Here is a 22,159-nt window from a genome sequence, read left to right as displayed (position 1 = left end):
ATTCTCTGATGAAGATGAATGCTCTCAAATCTCACCCTTTGATTCCAGTAATAAGGAACACCAGGTTGCCATTGATTTTGGTGCAATTGACAAACTTGTCAATGTTGTTGGAGTCCACTGTCTGAGCAGCCTGAAGGCTCGCTGTACCAATGCCATCACATGCTGGAATACACCGTAGGAAAGGCATTAGTTTGACACATATTTTTAATAACCCGACATGCTTAAAGAATACAGCTATAAAGGCATGTTATTGCAAGTATATTAAAGGGCCAGTGGCTCAGTTTTCAGTGAGCAATCAAATCAATCTAATATTTAAGTATGATGGACGGACGACCATGGATGTGGGTGATGATGTGATTCGAATTGTTTTATTTCTCTTACGAAAAAACGCTTTATTGACTCTTTTCCAGATGTTCAACTGCTTCACTACTCCATCATTGCATTCCTTTTTCTCCTCATCAACTCATAACATAGCTGCAAAAAAAGGGCATTACAAAATAAATAATAAAGGTTACCTTTCGGGCAAATGTCAGTACAAGGAATGCACATCTTAATACGATTCTCCTCAACCTCCATCTTGTTACTGGGGCACGCTCTTACGCAGGAACTGTGGTCCACCACAAAGTTGTCTGAAAAACAATTCATTGTAACGGTCAAATATCGACGGCTGCTGTTACTGTATAACACTTTGTTCGTTTACTCTCCGATAACTGATTTTATTCTTTTAACTTTTTGTTTGGGCACAGAATCGGAAGACCAACCCACACTAAAGGAGAAGATGTCATGGTTATGTATCGGGTTTTCCTCTGTGTTTGTGATGTTGGGCATGACTGGCCTGGATCATGAAGTCCACCCCTTAACACCTCCACTACCTGCAGTTCATCTTCTCATCAAGACTCCAATCCTGCTCTGCTCTTATACCCGGCTCTCTGCACCAGTCTTTGCCAGATTGTTCTGCTACTCAGTGTGGGTCCCATTTTTGGACCAGTTCTCCTGAGTTTCTGTTTGGTCAGTGTCTCAACTCAGTCTATCCCCCTGCCTGACTCTGAGCCTGGAAACCCATTTCTCTGCTACTACTCCTCCTGACCAGCCACTGCCTCTGCTCCCCTACCCAGCCAACTTTAAGTTACTTTTCATTATCTTCTGTCAAATAAACTCTCCATACCTGGTCGGTCACTCTGTCTGTGTTCTGCACAATGGGTCCTTTATTGCTATAATTGTAGTGCCCCATAACAGAAGATGTTCATGTGCTGTTTTATAAATGAATGGCAATGGCTCTAAAATGACAAAGAGGAATTATCCACTGACCTACAAAAAAGAGAAAAAAAGAAAACAAAAACCTTCAGGCAAGCATCTTATATTTGTCTAAAAGTACATGGTGTCTTAAAGTCCCACTTGCTGCTGGTTGCCCTTTTCACTGAACAACATGAAGCGAGCGTCCAAAGTAAGTGGGGGGTGAGTTGAGTGGTTAGTTGGGCTGTGGTAACAGAACAGTGTAGTAACACCAAGACAAGCTAACATGCAGAGCAGAAGAACAAAGTGATCACCTCGGGCTGGATCCTGAATAAATACTTTAATGCATTTTTGGGAGGGTTTACCCGACATGCTTTCATGGCAAAATGCAAAACTGTGGCTTGATACATGGACACCTCACAGGAATATAACAGTCAGACTGTCAAACCAACACTGTGAAATTATATGTTTACAATTGACTCCAGGAAGTAGAGTGAAAACCCATTGGTACAGGACATCTATAAATAAATGTCACAAAATGGTTACATCCATCAAAGGGGACGGATGCAACTGGAAGAAATTTAAAGCCTCTTATTTGTTTTGTTTTGGCAATGAAAAGAGTGCCATTTATTGACATTGTTTTAACGACGAAGGGATTTCTCTTGAAAAATGCTGAGTTGTAAAAGTATTGGAAGAAGGCCATCTTCTAATCATGTCCAATCTTGACACCATGATACTATGTGTCTCATATGTACTTAAATCTGCCACTATTGTGTCTTTGTATGAATACTTTATTTTGGATGTTGCCAAGAATTTTAAATTGTCGTGGTGTAATTATGGCAGAAACATTAGTATTTTACCTTCAATGTTGTTCTTCATATCATACTTCATGTATCATATACCTTTCTTACATTTTCCCATGCAAAGCATTTCACAGTAACTGCCATTGTATTCATTGGTTAATTTGTTTTTTGTATCAACTAACAGACATAAAACCTTTTTTTTTTTTTTTTTGCCATGCGTTTGCTGTCTTGGCCCCTAAACAGTGGAACGATCTGCCTCTTCCCTGTCTGTTTTTAAACCTCTTCTTAAAACTCATCACTTTTCATTGGCCTTTGACACTATTTAAGTTGTTGACATTATTTCATGTGTTTTATTGTATGGCCATTACTTTTACTCATGTTTTATGTCTTTTAAATTATTTTAGATATTTTTCAGATGTATTTTATTGCCTCGTGTGAGCTCTTTATGTCTTTTATTTATTTTTTATTTATCCTGTGCAGCACTTTGGTCCACTGTGGTTGTTTTAAAGTGCTTTATAAATAAAGTTGGATTGGATAAAGGTCTTTCTGTTACAACTAAAGCGAAGACACACATCATGCTGAAATTTTGGTGTCAAAGTTAGTTCAGATATCCTGGTGCTTTGGTGGGAAGTTTTAATAATATGGTTCAACAAACTGTAAACTGTAAACTGCAATGTTCTGAATCAGTAGGTTTACATTTGAATAAAAAAAAAAATCCAGATTCAGCATGGACATGAAAAGCTACTGATTTCTTAGAAAGATAACTTGTGGTTGTATCAAGGCTTGTTCAGAGTGTATTAGAAGAACATGTATGCATTTCTGTCCATACTTACGTGGACACTTCTTGACACAGAAGGCTCCATATGTGTACTTTGCCCTGGGGTTATGTTCCAGCTGGAAGGTGGTGGGGTTGTAGACGAATGGCTGGGGGCACTGAGTCACACATGCACCACTGTCATTGAAGTTGGTGCAAGCCTGCAGGCACAGAAATATAGGTAGATATAGGTAGAGCAAGTTAGATTAATTAGGGATTATTCGCATATTAAAACCAATGTTAGTGACCAAATTTGACATTATGGACTGTTGCAAATATAAAATAACCTTCAAAAAGTACAATTTACCCCTTTCAAATGGGTACATGCTGAAATCTTAGGTCATTGTTGGAAAAACAAAGATAAAATAAGTATATGGAGATGAGAAAAATATTACTTTGTTTAATGGGTCAAATAGAGTTGGCATAAAACCAAAATGTTGTGGAAAATAAGGACATGAGACTCAAAATAAATTAGTTAACAGACAACAAAATAAATGTTTAAAATGACTTCCTGAGAAATTGAAGCCTTGGAGAATGCAACAAAGAAACACACAACACACAGGGTGAAGCACATAGTAAGGACATGTCGTGTCAGGAAGAGTTGTGAGTTAAATGTCATTTACCATACAAGTGACGTATTAACACACATAGACGGAGAACGGAAAGAAGAGAACCCCTTGCAGAAAAAGTATGAAACAAAGGAAGACAGAAGTCACATGTAGACTGTAGACGGAAATCTGTGCAAAAACATGAAATGTAAAAAGTACACTGATTCTTAAGTGGTGGGTCCATGATGTCACCATGCCATTAAATGATTTCTTCTTGGAATCCTTGAATGTAACTTTGTGTTTGAGTGTGTGTGTGTGCATGTTCGAGCTTATTCCCTTACAAAGCAGTCTGTGTCCTTCGGTCCATGGCAGCCACCTGCACACTCACGATGGCAGCAGTCACTTACATAGGGACCAAAGCAACGGCCATCGCACTGCTCCGCACACACCGTCTTAGTTACTGCAGAGATACAGGTGCAAAAAAAGATAATAATAAACAATGAGACTTACAATATTACCACACAAGTAAACTATTATGGCTAAAGTTGCGATTTGGAAAGTGGGTGAACATTATTTATGCAGGTGTAAGGGCACAGTTATGTAAGATATTCTCACAGTTCCAAGTCTGACTGTCTAACATCTGCCCCGCTAATTGCGTTGTAAAGTCTCAGTATGCATGCAATTAAAAATATGCATCTATTGTGAGTGTGGCTCAAGCTGCCACCCACCGTCTCCGTTTTGTGCCTCTCTGAGGGTCCCTAGGTGGATAAGAAGCAACGTAATAACTCATATTTGACGGCGTGCAAAGCCATCACTTGTGCTTGTATGTCTGCTGCATTAATGTGGCATATGCCTGTGTTCCTCACTTCCTTACAGCCATTTGTAAATGTACACAGAAGTCTGCCATTTCACAGACACACACAGCTGGCAAGAGATATGGCTTAAGTGGTTGGTTTGAAAAGGTTTGGAAAGTGTCAGCAATGGGATTTACAGTAAGCAATTGTTCAAGGAAACTACAGGAAATGTTGGGGAGGGATAAAGTAGTGGAATTAACACAGTAAACAGTAAATAACAAGCTTGGCGAAGACACATAAATTGTGTATATACACTAAAATGCAGTAGCTACTAAATTACAACAGTTCAAGCATACGGATTTTTGCTGCACCTCAGTTGTTTTGGTTCATCCCCCTTAACATAATGAGTGTTTCAAGCATGCGTCTCTGGGCATATGCTGCAATAACTGCCTTTACATGCGGGGCAGATATTATGCAAGATGCACGACATGTAATACAAGTTAAAGGTCATTATGTTAAACTTTCAACATTTTCTAACAAACATAGGTGGAAAATGTCAGTAATTTGATTTAATTGGCAAAAATGAGCCTTTTATATTTATGTCAGGAGCCAGCTCAGCTTTACAGAGGTCACCATTTAGGATCCTTTTGTTTTACAACGGACCACAGTAGATAAACTACACATCTTTTAGTTTTTATGATAACTAAAGGCTACATAGGTTCCCCCAACACTTTAGCGAGGAAAGGTTTAAGGTGAGGGACATTCAGCTGCAACATAACTTTACCAATAATTGTCGCTCAATACATTTTATGCACCGCACCTTTTATTTCAAATAATATGAATATTTATTATGTACTGTAGGTTAGTTTACTCCTCCATCAGCCCCAAATGTTACTGGATATTCAGTTCCATTTCATGATTAGATTTGCTGATGAAGGTGAATCTGATGAGGGTAAAACTGATATCTGAACCTCACCTCAGTAAAAAAAAGAAGCAACTGTGCTTAAGAACACAATTACAAAAGGCAATGCGATGCTTGTGTTGGTGTATGGATGCACAAGGTGTTTTGATGTCTGCAGTCTCTCCCTCTGGGTCTTGCAGTGACGAGACACTATCAAAGTGATGGATACAAGCCACAGACAACCTGCCAAACACACATGCAAATACACATGCACGCTTCACCCTACACGTAGCACACGATCAGCAGCATTCCATTAACGGTGCCTGGGCTAAAATGAAACAGCCCCCTCTACTCTAGACACTTTGTCAAACAAATGACCTTGCCAACAGACAGACACAATGCTGTTGATCAATTTGGCTTTAAACTTCCACTTTGAGAAAAAAAAAGAAACAACGAAAAAGAAACAGGCTGGCGATGACAAATACAAAGGAAATCCATCTCACAAAATATGCCTGGAAGCCTCCATTTGAACAGGCTATGGACAGAAGCATCAGTCATGGGAATCACTGCCTCTCAGTTTCCATTTACATGAGCTTTTTCTGGGGGTTTTTTAATCTAGTTTTTAAAAGATTTTTTTTTAAATAATGTGATTTTTGCAGTGGAAACACTTTTTATGCTGACATAAATTTTACTTAGAACCTATATGTCAATGTAACTGAGTTGCAGATGGATTTAAGTAACCACTGAACTAAATGTTGTTAAGGATCACACGGCCACTGCTTTGATATGACATAAGATTGGTGAAAAAAGGTCCTAGTGGTAGGTTTGTGGCTTTGTGTCCCTCCTCTGGCTGCTTCTCTTTGCTGAATTTTAAATTAAAGGATCTGCAGTGTTGTATTTTGGCAGGGCAGCAAGTACAAGGAAGACAGGTTCTTCAGTTTGTCCTTACATTAAACCACAGTTTTGAGCCACTTTGTTACACAATTTATGGTAATCAGTATAATGACTGAGCCTTTTTCACCCATTTACTTTATTTTCAACTCAAGAACAGATTCAGATTATTCATGAGAATTTTCCAGCAGTCTGTCAGAACAGAAGACGTCTCGACGGAGATGCATCCTGCTGACACTTTTCTTGTGTTTTTGTAACAAACCCCAAAATATTTAAAGGAAAACTGAACCCCGATTCGTACAGACAGTCAGCTACAGTATGCTGTGCTTATAAAACTTGCAATGGCCCTCAGACTGCACCCAAGCTTTGTTCATCATTTTCTGTGAGGAAGAAAATTTCCACTGCAAATTACTTTTTGAATGCATTCACTTTTCCCTTGAGGTGCTGACACCAAACATTGCTGTTTATTGTTCCTATTGAGACAAGTGAGTAATTATTCACGGTAATGTCACCAAGGTGTGTTTGGAGTCATTTTTCATTTGACAATTTTGCACTTATTCATATATTCCATGTATTCCATTACAACAAAATTAAAGGCGGTGGGGGTGGAGAAAGGATAAATCATGACACCTACATATGAATGGTGATGGTGAGATAGCTTAACAATGGCTGAGTCAGACAGGCAGAGACAGGGCTCATCTATAGGACTGGTCTGTGGCATGTTGTTAACAGGTCCTATAGACAAAAAATTCAGTCCTTGTGACCACGGGACAAATACGATGAGACATGCCATCGTTGGATGTCACAGGTGAAGTGATGGAAAGAAAGGTGGAAACAAGGAGAGTGCAATCGAACTGGAGAAGGAAGAAGGGAAGAAATGAGGCCTGTCTGACTCAATGGGAAAGTTGTAAAGCTTCAGTGTGTTGTATGTACAGAATACTATCAATGTTCAACATAATGATAAGAAAAGTGCTTTTTGAAGAAGACCGCATGCTCAGGACTTATAGATTGACACAGAGATGAGGGAAAACAATAGGTAGGTGTGCGATTCACTTGCATAAACAAGGAGATGACATCTGTGAGAGCATTTCGGACAGAAGTGTTATCACCTTAAAATGTATTACATTGCCCGTTTAAAGAACTGTACCATAATATTGGCACTTTGTGCTCAGTTTATTCTTTAAAGCTTGAAAACACAAAAACCTAATTATTGGTGTGCCGCGGATGCTTCATTGCTCTTTTTGGTTAATGTCAGAGGGTTAGGGAGAATGATAATGGTTCTCTCTGACAGTGGCACACTACGATAATGATGCTTGTAGCAGTTAACGCAAACCTTCAGTTGGACACGGCACTGACAGGATATTAGTATGCATTTTCAAAATGATTAAAAAGTAGGACAGTAACATTGACATTTTTTGTGTAGCCTCTGTATTTTAAATCTTAATTTTGTTTTGCTTACTTAAAGAGATGCAGTATCTGCTTTGCAGTGGCAGTTCACATGTCCGCTAGTCTACACTCCGATGTGTCCTTGGGCAAGACTTTTAACCCCACCGTTGCTCCTGACGGCTGTGCTGGCAGTGTGCAAATGTGTATAAAAAGATGAGCGATGGAAAAATGTACTGCACATCGATGTACGAAAGTGTGATTGAATGGGTGAATGGCACAAAGGTGGCGTAAAGCAGCTTTGAGTGGCCATCAAGACTAGAAAAACACTATATGAATACAAACCATTTACTTTCTTTCTCATTCATCAAAAGAGGAAGATAATAATAAAAAAAGGTAAACTCATCACATTTTTGTTTGTATATTGGATATTGATGACTGGAACAACATTTTTGTTATGTTACACACAGCCAGGCATGACTGTGCTGCACCGTTCACTTACTCTAGACTTTAGTCACTTAAGAAAAATCAACCCCTTTCTTAATATTTTCGTTCATATATTTACCATTGCATCTCAGTGTTGGACATCATGTTCTGACTGAAAACTGAAGCCTGTGTTGCTCTGTAAACCATTCAATCTCCCACAGCACTAGATGTCATTTTGAGGAGGCCACTAAAAGGTGATGCGATGTGTCATCAGCTAATAATAGTAATGTACTTACAGCTTTGACACTGGTCCTCCTTCGGTCCCCAGCAACGGCCATTACAGGAACGATGGCACTTTTGACCTACACAGGAATTCAAGGACAGTGGTGATTGGCATTTCAAATGATTGCCTCATCATATAATATGATCAGACTTCAAAAATCCTTATTAGTTGAAAGTGTACAAAAAAACACTGCCCTGCAGCCCAGTTTGCTGTAGGATGTATGAATTGGCTTGGCTTTAAATACAGAGTGTGCATGCCTAAGGTGTTTTCCCTGCAACACGATTAAAACTGCCTTAAGTCCCTAAGATACAATTCATTGCACGTTCATTTCAGGCATTTTGTGAATGCTTCATAATTATTATGATATGATGTGAATTAGGCGTAATTAGCACTAGAAATGTAGACATTTCTATATTCAGCAGTATTACAGTGTGAATTAACTGTATGGCATGATTCCCTGATGAGGACACGGTCATTCTCTCACTAAAAATAGTTTACAACTAAAAACATTGTTTGTAACTCTTTGTAACTTCAACCAAAAATCAGCAATGTGCGTTTCAGGTGCAGGTATATCTGCTCTCACTGTTATGTGTTGCTCTACGGGGTTGTTTTGCGAAAATAAGGCACTCCACTCAAAGTCAGCCCAGCATGAAACCTTAGATGAAAGCAGTAAAGAAACAAACAGCAGCATCAAACCCTCGGAGCCAGAGTTTTTTTTTGGAGGACTTAATTGACTGTCTAGTAATTGACTGCGGGGGAAGTGAGCATGGGTAAGTGCAGGACAAGTGTTGTCCTCTGTCCATCAGCCTCTCGAGATGAGGGCTATTACCACTGAAACTGACTCTATTCCCCATCACGAGACTCTCCATCCACAGCCCTGCTTTTCTTCCATGTTTGTGCCACTCTCTACCACATTTTTCATCTCTTCTTTTCCCCCTCAATTCACCACCCGCTGATCCATCACTCTTCTATGGTTCTCTTTGACTTTTCGTTTGCCCTAGTCTCTTTTAGTCTTTTTCCAGTCCGTCCTTTTTATCTGACTGTTTCCCTTAAACGAGTGCTCAAGAAAAAAGGTTGACCATATGAAAAGCAGCACAAACATGATAGTAACACAAATGTCAACCAGTCATAAGTGGTTGTCTAACAGTGCCAAGTGCAGTGCACATAGCTGCTGCTGCACTTACAGTTACATCTCTGTTCTTCTCTGAGCTGGGTGCCCTGTGAAGCCAAGCCAAAGAGTTTTCATTTAATGTCCAAGGTCTTCACTATCTCAACTTATAAATTCTTCGAGACCTAAAATAAACCTGTCCAACTCCTCTTCCTGCACCATAATCTTTTACAGCTTTCTTAAAAACAGTCCCTGAAGGTTAAGAGTATAGGCTGCCATACCAGGACTGGAGTGGGGCAAAAAGATGGAGGGGTTCTCCAACTAAATCAACAGGGCATGCAGACCAGTAAACACAACATTCAAGCCTCGAATAAGTCTCATGCAATAACAACATAAAGCTAATGTCTCCCCAAAGAATCAACTGAGATTATGCTCTCAATTGTGGATCACTGGTTTGGAGCTGGTGTGATCTTTTGAAAAAGTTTAAGAACTTGCACAGGTCGATCCAGGGGTGATAAGACTTCAAGGAAGAGGATCGAGCAGAATATAAATGCTTGAAAGTTGTTAATCTGCGCCACAAGCCTTCTGTGAAAGCTGTGAGAAGGGATGCAAGGACATATGTAGAGATTATATTTGTATTTTGTTTCATGTTCCAGTGATAATGGCTTTTATTATTATTATGAAATATTGTATTTGTTGATGAACAAGGCCAGACAGCTTTAGGACAGACAGAAAACAACATATAAGCATACAGCTTGAAGATCAAATGAATAACCTTACGAGATTAAGTCTACAAATAATGAGGAATTAGGTCAGAAAAATCTCTTGACAAACTAACACTTTAACCATTACCCTGTACTGTACATTAGATTAAGTACCATTTGTTTATTCCATCCTAACAAATCCCCTCATAACTCTTCTAGCTAGGCTACAGTGGGGCATTAATGTGACATAATTGACCTCTCCTTGCCATAATGATGACAGAATGGGGTCAAGGTATAATTTTGAGATGACAGTGTTTGCTGCTCACACTTGATCACGTGTTGTGAATGCAGGAGGTTAATACTTCTCTTTTAGCAGCCCTCCCTGCTTAATGGAACATTGGCGCAAAACAACAGAAGGGGAATTTTTTTTATAATTATGCGTAAAACGTTATGAAATCGAGGTTACTAGTTCAGTCCCCCTGATTGCTCTGAGATATCTTGTATGGCAAAGTGGACGAAGAATAATACTTGCTCCCTTCTCATTTTTGTGAGCAAAAAAGGGCACATCTTCTGAAATTGCAATTTTGATTGTGCTCCTTATTTTGAATTTATGATTTATGAATCTCAAAAATTCCAAAAAAACACACACGATTTTCAAAAAAAAAGAAAAAAAAAAGAGAAGAACTCCTACTAATAGTGCACTCTCTATGGAAATAAAGTGCTGGAAATAAGTGAGCAAACCAGACCTCTGTAACCCCCGTTTCCTCCCTGTTTGAGAGAAGCAGCCCAAGGCTACAGGAGCCACTGCTGCTTCACAATTTTTTTTTTTTTGAAACTGTCCTTGATGAGTCCAACAATGTGCTGTGCTAAATCAGTGCACTACCCTTTTCAATTCCATCTGCCACAGTGGTGCTCTAGAGTATCCAGCAGATTACACTTGTGCAGGTTCCAGGTCAGACTGAGTGCGACTCAACATCAGTGCACTCAGTAAAACTTCCAAAATAGGAAAAAAAAAAATTACAAAACCAAATCATCCTATTTGCAGCAATTTCGCGAGGTGACTTACATGTGACGCTGCTGTTTGTGGGCACCACCACAGGATGGGCCCGTGGGTTTTTGACAATGTCTTGCCAGTGGATTGTGTCCGCATGACAGAGGAACTTGTTCTGGTCGACATAAACGCCTCCACTCAGGATCTCTGTGGAAAGGAGGCAGAAGACATGTCCAGTGGTTATAAACGTAACATACAAGGCTTCCTGGAGGATAACCATTTGTTTTCAAATTGCAGTCTTGTTATTGCTTTTCATTCCATATCTAAACATTGATAAGACACTGCATGCAATTTTTACAGTTATAAGAAGTGGATTGATCGGGACTTCATGTGTTTTTTGGGGGAACAGGTGATGTTGAGAGACACACACTTGATGTTGATAATAGTTGTTATGAGTCATATTGACGATATTACAACCTCTGATCCTTTCTTTTGAGCAGACAGAATCAATTATACCCCACTGCTATAGTATAGTATAAGGTTGTTTTTTTTCAGTAACAGAGTAATCTAATTAATTACTTTTCCTATCGTTGCAACGCCGTTACCGTTACTGAGAATGTATTATTTGTGTTTACAATTCGGCTGAATGAAGCGCAGCGGTGTCGGGCTATCTGTAAGCTACACATCAGCTGCCGGGAGAGAGCTGGGGTGGAGATGATTGATGACGACACCGTTGCAAAAGCGATGATGATTGGCTGGGTGAACGGGTGCCCTGCTCACGCTGTCTCACTGTATGCTCTGAGACAGAGATAATGGCGACGAGCCAAGGAAGCTTAGCGTTTTTAAGTGGAAATATCAACACTACTTCTCTCTTACCGAGGTAAAAGGAAAGAATGTATATGTAACATGCACACTATGTGTTTTTGTTTAGTACTTGAATGCAAAGTGTGTGAATATTGTTCAAAGAAGAAGCAAGTCAAAATAGATGCAAGAAAGCAAGACAGCAAGGCCCAGTTGCAGATTGCCATTATTTACAGAGCTTTTCTTTCTCCCTACAAAAACATTAGACAAAAGGCTGAAACCAATGACACATAATCATACATGAGGCTCCCCCACCGGCACCATACAGAAACAGCCAAATGTAATATTGTCCCACAAAAGCCTGATAAATGATACTCTTTGGATAATATGTACTGGTAGTATTACCTCCACAGGGCCCATCCCCCAACATCAGCATTTCCTTTCAATCTTTCACTGTGTGGTGGGAGTTAGTGAGATAAATTAATCCAGCCTCTCACAGCAGGAGGGATATCGCTAGTAGGAGCCTGTGCCTAAAAATTCAAATAGTTTTACAATAGGATGCTGTTTGCAAAGTAGGGCAATGGACAAACCAGGACACAAATGAGAGCACCTGTGACACATAATGCCAGCAGGACATCTCAACCGTGGCTAGGCAGGATGCACGTACAACTTCAAGGCATTCACCTTCAGTCTTCATTTATTTGAAGCCAAAATACGACGTCATCCAAGACATGCATTACCAAGGTTTCCAATGTGCTTTTTAGTCAAGTGTTTAATTTACCAAAGCTGCCTGGCATGCTTATGTCTGGCTTCAAAGCTATAAAATCCATGGAGAAATGGAGAGAATTTTCAAAAAAATTCAGTAAAAGAAAATACTTATTTATGTGTGTTTTCATCCACTGCTGATAAGCAAACACTGGGATTTGTTTCAAGATAAGCGGTAGGTAGCTCAGTCACAACAGATGAAGGGGCACAAGATGATGACTTAAATAAAGAGCACAAAGAAAATGATTTGTTGTGTTCATTTTTCCCCATCCATCATTGTAGAAATATTTGGAATGTTGTCCAAACATGGAATTACAATTGACAGACTTTCTTCTATCCAGTGCAGTGAAATTCAGAAGCTGCAGTGACATTTCAGTCACAGGATTTAACCCTTTATTTGGTGAATCAGTTTGTTGCTGTTATGTTTATTTGTTATTGTTCCATCAACCTTTTCAACTTCTTGAATGCAGTATTCCAAGAATTTTCAGAATTAAAGAGGTTTTTTATGTGCATATCAAAAATTTGGCTAAAAAACAGGGCTGACTGAGTGATTTGAGCACACATCTTCATAAGATTTTGACCTGCTTGTCTTTTTAATTGACCTTCTAATGGCGTGTTCCCACCGGCATGGTTAAGTTGTGTTTCCACTAGCATAGTACCTGATACCAGGTACTTTTTTAGTACCTGCTCTGGCAAGTTTCCAAGCGAGCTGAAGTGATACTATGCGTAACGTCGCCAAACTGTCGGCCACTGATTGGTGCCGTCACAGGAAGAGATGTCCAACCCAAGAATCAAGCTGTACAAATCATAGCTTAATCTCCAGGGAAATGAAAAAAAATCACAATATTTAACAGAGGAGTCTGGTGTATTTGGTGACAGCACTGCTGATCGTGAGCAGCGCGCAGCATCACAAACCCTGCTGCTGTATTTCAGTCCAGTGACTGTCAGACGGAGTCTGTGCTCCGGTCATGGAGAAAGTACTGAACTAATAGTTTTAATTAACTGATCCTGATGATACACTGAAAACAACTGCTTTACAAGTCAGTAGTCACTCGTTTGTGTGTAGCACGTGTAAAACGAAGTCACGTTGAGTATGTACTATTTTTGCCGTGACAAGGTGAGCTGGGACCATAGTGGAAAAGGGCCATAAGACTATAAGCTTTATAAAGCATTAAAAAGACATTGAAATTGATGGAAATAGAATGTATGCATATATTACTTTTGCTTGCCTTAACCGTTACACACACACACACACACACACACATCACTCATACTTCAATCCACGTACAACTTGGTGTTCTTGCCCAAGGAATCTTAACATGGAGAAAATGACGCTCAAACCACTAACATTGCATTGTGTCATTTGCTTCTGCATAAAACTGTCACATTAAGATAAAAAAGCCAGCAGGTACAGTTTAAACAGACACAGTGCTTTGGAATGGCACATATAATGTTTTTATACTATGAGATTATTTGTTTTTCCAAGTTACTGTGCACAGACAGAGCAATGCTGTCCACTGTTTGATGATCTCTGGAATGTTTGCCCATGAACAAATACAAAGTTTTCCAAGGATTTATCCCGTAAGCAAATGTAAACAAAGAACACAAATTAAATAAGCAGCTGCTTGTCCACCAAAGATTGATTCTTGTGCGAAATGTGTCAAAGCCAGCTGATATTATTATTTCTATCTGGGCCAGAGAGGCATTCATAATCCCAAAACACATTGTATAAACAGATGGAAGTGCGACCGCTCGACACTGTCATAGCAAGTGACCCTCAGCACTACCCAGGCTGCTTCTCCATTCTCTAATATTCTTATATCTCATACATGGTGGGTTGGTGCTGCACAAACACACTAATTTGCAATAAGACATGACCAAGTTCAGAAGAGCTTAATTGACTCCTTGGTGACACTTAGCCCAGGGTAGGCACAGTGGATCCTATGAACATTTTGTTACAAAGAAACATTACATAATACCCACAATAACATGCTAATCTCATGCAAGCTTTGCCTTCATTACAAGCATATGCATGGCTTGCACATTTGTTGTGTGCACTTGGTGGCCAGGGGGAGCTCAATGGTTAAATCCTGTTGTTGATTGTTTAGTGGGTAGAGAAAATGTCTTAATTAGTTTGTTCACGTAGTTGCAGCTCGTATTTCCTAAGTACTCCCTCCCCTCCTGCCTTGTCCCAAGAGCAAACCCAAGTGTCTCTGAATGAGGGTACGGTTTCAAAACAGCATAACAGTCTTCAGTATCAGCTTGCATGACCGTTGGTGGAAAACAATATGAAAATCAGGAAGGCAGAACAAATGTATGTGGGCAATTGTTTGATGGTAAGTGCTTGTTGTGATTTTTTTTTTTTTAATTTATTGCAGTGTGGGGATGAGTTTGATTAAGACTGGGAGGCAAACAGCAAACCAATGATTAGAAAAAAGCCATATTAATGAGTTTGTGAGGGAATTGGTGTTGTGTGCACTATTTAATGAAGAAATATGTAGGACAATAGCAGCAGTATAATAAATGGTTGATTTGCTCCAGTGTTGGAGGACTGCATTATTGAATACCCCTACCAGGGTTTATTCTTCTGCATAGAGAGGAAAAGATCCATGTGCTGGATTACTCCCATCAATACATACAAGAAAACACATTTGCTCAATGTCTAAACTTAGTTAATTATGTCTGCGAGCTGTAGATAGGTACACATAAACATGACAAACATCATACAGCACTGAGATATAGCAAGGACAAACAGTTGGACAGCAGAAAGAAAGACAGAAAGTCAGCAAGAGATTCAGAAGGATACTCAGTCCGGCAATTACAATAGACAGACAAGTATTCAATCAAAAAGACAGAGGTTTCTACTCTCCTCATTCTGGGTTGTATCCCCCTGGTTCTCCACTGTACTTTCTTATTGACTCTAAAAGCTTCAGTTTGGCATCAGCTCAATGATACAGAGGGAAGACACACTGCAGGAAGAGGAGTCTGCATTCTGGGTCAAAGAGGCTAAATGCAGGGGCAGATATCCTGCTGTACACCCTGGCAGCAGTGGAAGGCTGGAGTTAGTTGCTGGGTTGCACTCGAGAGACAGATGGGCAGACATGCAGAGGACAACATGCTCACACACACACATACTTCCACACATTAGTAATGAGCCCCCATCACTGTCTGTGCCTTGAGTATCAATTAAATACCAGTTTGCTTTATTAGTGGTATTAAAACCAGAAGGCCACTAGTTTCAACAAAAGAACTGGTGAAATATGGGTGGAAAATACCAGCACTGCTTTGTTTTCACCTATTACGGTATTAGATTTGGATCAGTGTTATCAAACACCATTTAAGAAGCAAACCACACTGTAAAGAATTGAGCAAACAAAAATCAAAATACAGTGATGGACAGTGATTCCAAGCCTGTGTCTATTTCTGGTCCATTGAGCTGTCGCTCCAAAACTCAGTAGCCAATAAGCAGGCAGCTTCCTTAGGCCCGTCCATGGTTGATATTTTATTTGCAATTTGTGTATTTTGATTCTGTGGTTAACTGTGTTATAATATTGACACAAATCTAAACCAATACACTATCAACCGCTACAAATCACTTGAGAAAGATACATTTCTATAAAGAAAGAAAGAAAATATATTTAATGAAATAAACTCACTCTGGAGCCACAAAATGTGTCAAATAAAAAAACAACACTGACAATAAGCTTTAGGAGAAAATATTTCTAGAGTCCCTCTCTATTTCTATCACTCATGTTGCAACATAATGCTGTGTCAATCAATGTGCTCAGAGTTTGTGATTAGATGACAGGTCTCAGTCCTCCTGTCCCCACAATACCTGTAGATGCTAATGTGCGCATGTGTCTGTGTTTTGAGGATTTTCCAAATTATTCGTACTTGTGAAAAGATTTGGTTCTCAGACATGCATTCTTCCAGAAATAATAAGGAGCATGTACGCTCTGATTTAAAGTAATCTGGTTCTCTACTATCACAGCTGAAAATGTACAGTATAATATGCAGTGTGTGTGCTCAAAAATAATGTGAAAATTAAGAGCAAAGATTTCTTATGACACTTAAACTGAACATAACACTTAACCACACTTTCTGTTCACAGATGATTGTGGAGTAGAGAACCATGACCTGGCTTATGAGCATGACAAAACAGAAGAATAATAAAAAAAAATGGTGAGGTACATTTTAGCTGAAGATGAGGAGTTTGTTAGTATTAACAGCTCCCATTTTCAAGTGTGATTCATGAAACTTGCTTATCTCACCCATTAATTAGGTTTTAATAAATGCCATGGCTGAAAACAATTGCAATCTGAATACCACATCCCAACTGCTGGGTTCCTGTCTGCAAGGGTTTCCTCCCACCATCACAACATGTATGTATTAATTTGCAGCAGCTCTGACCTTGTAATTTCATGGAGCAATTTCATTTGTATAATGACAACACAGATCTTTTCCAATTTATGGTATAGAGATGCGCAATATGACAAAGATATTTTTTTTCTGAGGGAGAAATTAACATAATGTCTGAAGTGAGAAAAAACTAAACTATTCTGTCTGGCAATGTGAAGTGTAGAATTAAAGGTAGTGTGGAAAGAAATGAGAGAAAGTACTTGTGAAAGTGTTGTGTGTGTCACTATATAAACAAATACATTTGTTGTAATACTAACCAGCTGATTTCTTAATTGCATTAAAATAAAATGTTGCTTAGTATGAAATGTATCTCAGCATACATGATAAAAATTCATCAGCTATATGTTTTGTTCCCTCAAGGCCAATGGATGAAGTGCCTGCCTCAGGGACACTATGCAATTTTAACTCTGTTAACAGTCTCCAAGCAAAATGTGGTGCCCACTCAAATGTAATTGCACCTATCCATGTTAAAGCATTTAACAGAAAAGAGCAACTGCATTTATTCAGTTTTATAAAACTGCCTTAGCAAAGGTTCAGCAGAGATGGTGTTTTCTGGCATAAACACTAAACTTGTCAGGACCACGAGAATAAAACCTGGTCCTGACAAGGATATGTGGGCTCTCTCCGGGTACTTGTCTTTCCCCACCGTCCAAAAACATGCAGATTGGGAATGAGGTGAATCTAAATTGACCATATGACCAGTGTGAATGTGAAAATGAAGATATAACTGACATGGACAACAATTAGGAAAAGAAAATAACAAAAATATTTATTGGCAGGAAGCCACTCTTAACTCTTTAACAAAAATAGTTCAGCTATGTAGTGGGTTACATAACCCCCGCAATAAACGGGGGACAACTGTATATGAAATATTTTTAAATGTTCTTAACTTTACCACCGCATAGTGCACACAAATCATGAATTAATTCACATATCAATCATGTTCGAGAATCATTCTCTCCAAGTAACCCAAATGCACACAACTGCATGTGTTTTAGCTCACAAGACCAACTCGTTTAGCTTTGTAACATTAGCTAGCATATAGCAATAGCACAGGTGATAAATATCAGAACACGTATAGCAATAGGTTATTTGCTAACACACAGCACTAGTTTGATTAGCAGGGATAGTTATCCACAAAGAAATACAAAAAAATAACCACATTCTCAAATTCAACACACTCATATATACATCCGGTTGGTTTTAAACATTCTCTCAGAAGTGTAACAGCACATAAGATTGATATATTAATTAAATAAATGAGTAATTAGCCGAGGTCGGCAGCCGTTAGCATGCTATGCTAAGCGCTAATGATAACTACTTACCGGCGTTTTCCCTCGACAAAACACGATAAAATGACTTTGTCCGGCAACCCAAAACACCTAGGTGCAGATAGCTTTCAGAACTAAAAACTCGAAACAAAATAATGTTTTATCCAGTCTTTATCTAATTATCACAATTAACTTGCTCTTGGCTATAGCATGAATTTTCTCATCAGTGTCGGTGCACGAAAAAAACTGACTAGCCCGGGAAAAAAAACCAAAGGAAGTGCAATCGTGACTAGCGCTTGTGTGTAACTAATGCGCACCCTGCTGGTAAAAATGAGTAACTACATCAACATACAACTCATTCAATCTGTACTGTATAGCTCAACATTGTTAAACTCAAAAAAATTGGAATTACACTGTGTGTTACTAAAGGGTGTTACAAAAGGAAAAACAAATTGCTGTTGTTACACATTTATTTTTTCATGGCATAATTAAGCATTGAGCAATCATACTTTGTGAAACTTTTGAAAATGCTGAGGAGACCCAGATGATTGTTTGTGGTAAGGTGGCAGGACAAATAAAGGAAAGGAAAGGTTGGGAAGATACTCAATAGGCAAGTTTTTCAGGAGGAATAATAAATAAGGTAAGGAACAACATGAGAGCATTTTTCCTCAGGTGACTCATAAAGTCAATGCTGGAAGTCATCAGACCATGTCAGTAAGAGCAATCCGCGGATGCTTACAAAGAGAAGATAATTTTACAGTATTGCACATTTGAGAGGTTGATGCAAAAACCAATTATCTACACATATGTGGAAAAGGGTGATATGGTCTGAAGAGTCATCTTTCATCATGTTCTTGACAAGTATGCAAGTGCATGTGTGGCCTACAGTAATAGAAATGCATAGGCCTTAATGTTTGGCTCCTTCAGCATATGGATCCCATGGATCTGTGCTGTAAGGGGAATTGTTCTGAGATGGTTTGGAGCCACTTGTCAATTTAAAAGGGAAGGTCACAGCAATTCATTCAAGTGACCAGCGATAACCTTTATGCTACGAAGGATGATGGTCCCCATATTCATAGGGCACAGTGGGTCCTTAAAGGGTTGGGAGAAAATGTTGATAATAATGTAAACTATATGTTATAAACATAGCAGTCATCTCAACCTCACTTGAACACCAGTTGGCTTTTCTACAGTGTGTTAAACAGCACTCTCCACAACCACCATCAAAACAGCAAATAAAGGAATATCATTTGGAAGAAACAGTGTTTCCCATTCGGTAGAGTTCAGAGAATTTATACCAAGGTGCACTGGAGCTAAGTCAACATTTACCGTTGATTGAATCTGCGTACGGATGGAAACTTATACATGGAAACTTACACATTCAGTGAGCTATAGCATGGTTACTGACATTCATGGCTGTGGGGCCGCAGAAGCACACAGCATCACACACTGCATCGCACACAGAAAAACAGCAGTCAAGAGTAAACCCTTTTGAGGGAAATAAGGCTATGAGTAATACATTAACACAGAAAAGAAGAGGAGAAAAAATATTGTGTTTTTAAATGGACAAAAGACAGAAACCAAAACCAGAAACTAGACCGTACACATGCAGTATGACACATTATGGTCTGGAATATACATTTGTCAAACTGAACAAGCTGCACTACGAGAATTTTTGACTTGTCACATTGAAGCTACTGTTAGACAACCTTTTCATGTTATTGTCCAATGTCTAAAATTGAATTTAAATAATTCATAAATATTTGTAATATATAATAAATACATAAAATACGTTTTCTATTTTATCCTTTGTGTCATTCTGAAGGAGAGATGTTGCTTAGCTATGGTAGAAGACATGAGGGCATTGGCCACAGCCCCATCCCCCAAACATATGCCTCTCCTCTGCCAGGGTAATTGCATTCACAGGCTGCAGATTAAATTTGGTCCATCCCTCACACAATTGTTTCCTACAAGTCTTTATGAAAAACAGCCGAGATTTAGGGATTATGGAATTATACTCGAGCGAGGCAAAGCATCTGCTTAAAGACAAGACGAGAAAATCATGACACAATGGTAATAGAGGGGGCATACTTGCTTATTTCCAACTTAAAACTGTGATAAAACCTTAGTAATCTGAGCTTTATGGATAGGGTGGAGCGGGAGAAAACCATATTCTAATACCTTGAGATAAGAAATCTAAGCACAAGATAGAAAAACAAAGACAAATAGAAAACAGAATAAAAGTGAGACAGAAAAGATTATCAAGGAGACAAACAAGTGGATGATTAAAAAAAAAAGAGTAAAAGCACCGACAATTGCTGGTGCTGAGGGCCACTTAGCTTATCAAGCCTGACGTGTGATCAGTCTGCCATCGGAATTAAAATGAGCCACACACTCTGAAATGTGCAAAACAGAACAGAGAGAAAGAAAAAGGAAATGTGGAGAGACTGAAAGGAGAGAATGTATCTCACCAAAAGCATACCAAGTTTATGTTGGTTTTAGTTCAGAGGAATCAGGTCTCAAGTCAGTGCATGTTTTGCTAAGGCAACAACACATCATTGAGGTCTTGTTTTTCCAGGCTATATACTGGAGTACAGACCATGACACAGCACTCAACTCCACCTTTTCTTGAATCAGCCAAGGTGAGAAAGTCCATCCAGACGACTGGGTAGCAGAGTTCAAGTGAAACCCATGATACCACAGAAGAGCCTGACAGACTCTAGCCAAAGTAGCAGGTGGCCTGCTGTCATCTAACACATGAAGCCCTACCTCAACAGCAATGGCTGTGAGCTGCTGCAACTTTGGACCAGTTCCCCTGGTCACCCTTTGTCAAGTGACTTCTCAGAAGACTGCTGAAGCTGCTGAAGTTGTTTATGAGACGCAATGTATTTGAATTATTTGTTACAGAAACATTGGAGGGTGTGTGTTGATGCAACACCCAGGAGATGCACAAAGAGATGCACAAAGTGTGCAGTAAAGCTGTTCCAAGTATATGGAACTACTCCATCCTAATACAAATAAAGGCTGAGAAAAAAGCATTCTAACAGGCCAAAGCTGTTTCCCCTTTGCCAGTAAGGGTTGTAGCACAAGAGTACACCATCAGAACTACTTATGAGACAGTCGAAGAACTTCAGAAGAAACACTGCCTCACACACACGTTCCCTGCAGCAGAACCCAGGAAGCTGTGTCTGGCAATTTCTGTAACCTTCCAAAACTAACAAGGCGTACAGAGGTGAGAAAGTTCTTTCTCATGTTCTCTATTGCCTTACTTACACAACTTTTCATGTCTACAGCTATTTCCAAAACTCCAGTAGTGACCTTTGGTCTTGGCAATTTATCAATATGTTTCAAATTTCTGCATTCAGCAGAGTCAAGATCAACACAGTGGCTTCAAGACTGCCATGAACATGATGTTGTAACTTGGGAAATGTATGGTTTTGCCTCTTGTTTGCTTGTAATTGCAACAATAAAATATGTTGTCCTTTTTTTAAACACACGTGAATTAAGGATTAGTTAAATGTCCTGCTGTTTCTTTTCATTTTTTTCCACTGTCCTCAAGCTAAGAGTGCATCCTGTGTACGGTGACAGGCATCATTTCATTGAGTGAAAACACAAGGAGGAGCAAATGCTTTCAGACCACAGCTATGACCAAACCTACCTCTCTATATGGGCAATAAAATGCACCCTCTGGCCTGGTTGTTGCAATAACAGACTATAATAAAAAAAATAATAATAATAAAATAAATATATATATATAGATATATATATATATATATATACATATATGATAGTATCATGGTGGTTTCACCTGGTAGTGGAGAACCAAATATGGTGATAACTGACACTGAGCTCCAGAGAAATACCACACATGGATGCCCCCACAACAAATAAATGTATTATCAAGTTGCAGCAGAGAAGTCTGAAAATGCTTCTTTTAAAAAAAAAAACAACTTATATTTGGTGAAGTCATGCCCAGTGTTGCATATAGTAACACCCACTGTATCTCTGTGGAGACCTGAGATGA

The 22,159-nt window shown here is 39.1% G+C and overlaps 1 protein-coding gene across 1 annotated transcript in view; it reads right to left on the bottom strand.

The window, feature by feature from the left end:
• LOC122764218 (receptor tyrosine-protein kinase erbB-4-like) overlaps positions 1-22,159 on the bottom strand; it is a 232,370-nt gene that overhangs the window by 68,064 nt on the left and 142,147 nt on the right. Inside the window, exons 4-9 of the mRNA XM_044018520.1 lie at positions 10,955-11,086; positions 8,090-8,155; positions 3,740-3,858; positions 2,870-3,011; positions 516-629; positions 36-162 (exon numbers count right to left, since the gene is read on the bottom strand). Of these exons, the coding sequence (XP_043874455.1) occupies positions 36-162; positions 516-629; positions 2,870-3,011; positions 3,740-3,858; positions 8,090-8,155; positions 10,955-11,086 (700 nt within the window). The remainder of the gene's footprint in view (positions 1-35; positions 163-515; positions 630-2,869; positions 3,012-3,739; positions 3,859-8,089; positions 8,156-10,954; positions 11,087-22,159) is intronic.

Source organism: Solea senegalensis, linkage group LG2 (genome assembly GCF_019176455.1).
Source record: "Solea senegalensis isolate Sse05_10M linkage group LG2, IFAPA_SoseM_1, whole genome shotgun sequence".
NCBI lineage: Eukaryota > Metazoa > Chordata > Actinopteri > Pleuronectiformes > Soleidae > Solea > Solea senegalensis.
The sequence above is the reverse complement of the archived record's forward strand: the minus strand, read 5'-3'. Positions and strand labels throughout refer to the sequence as shown.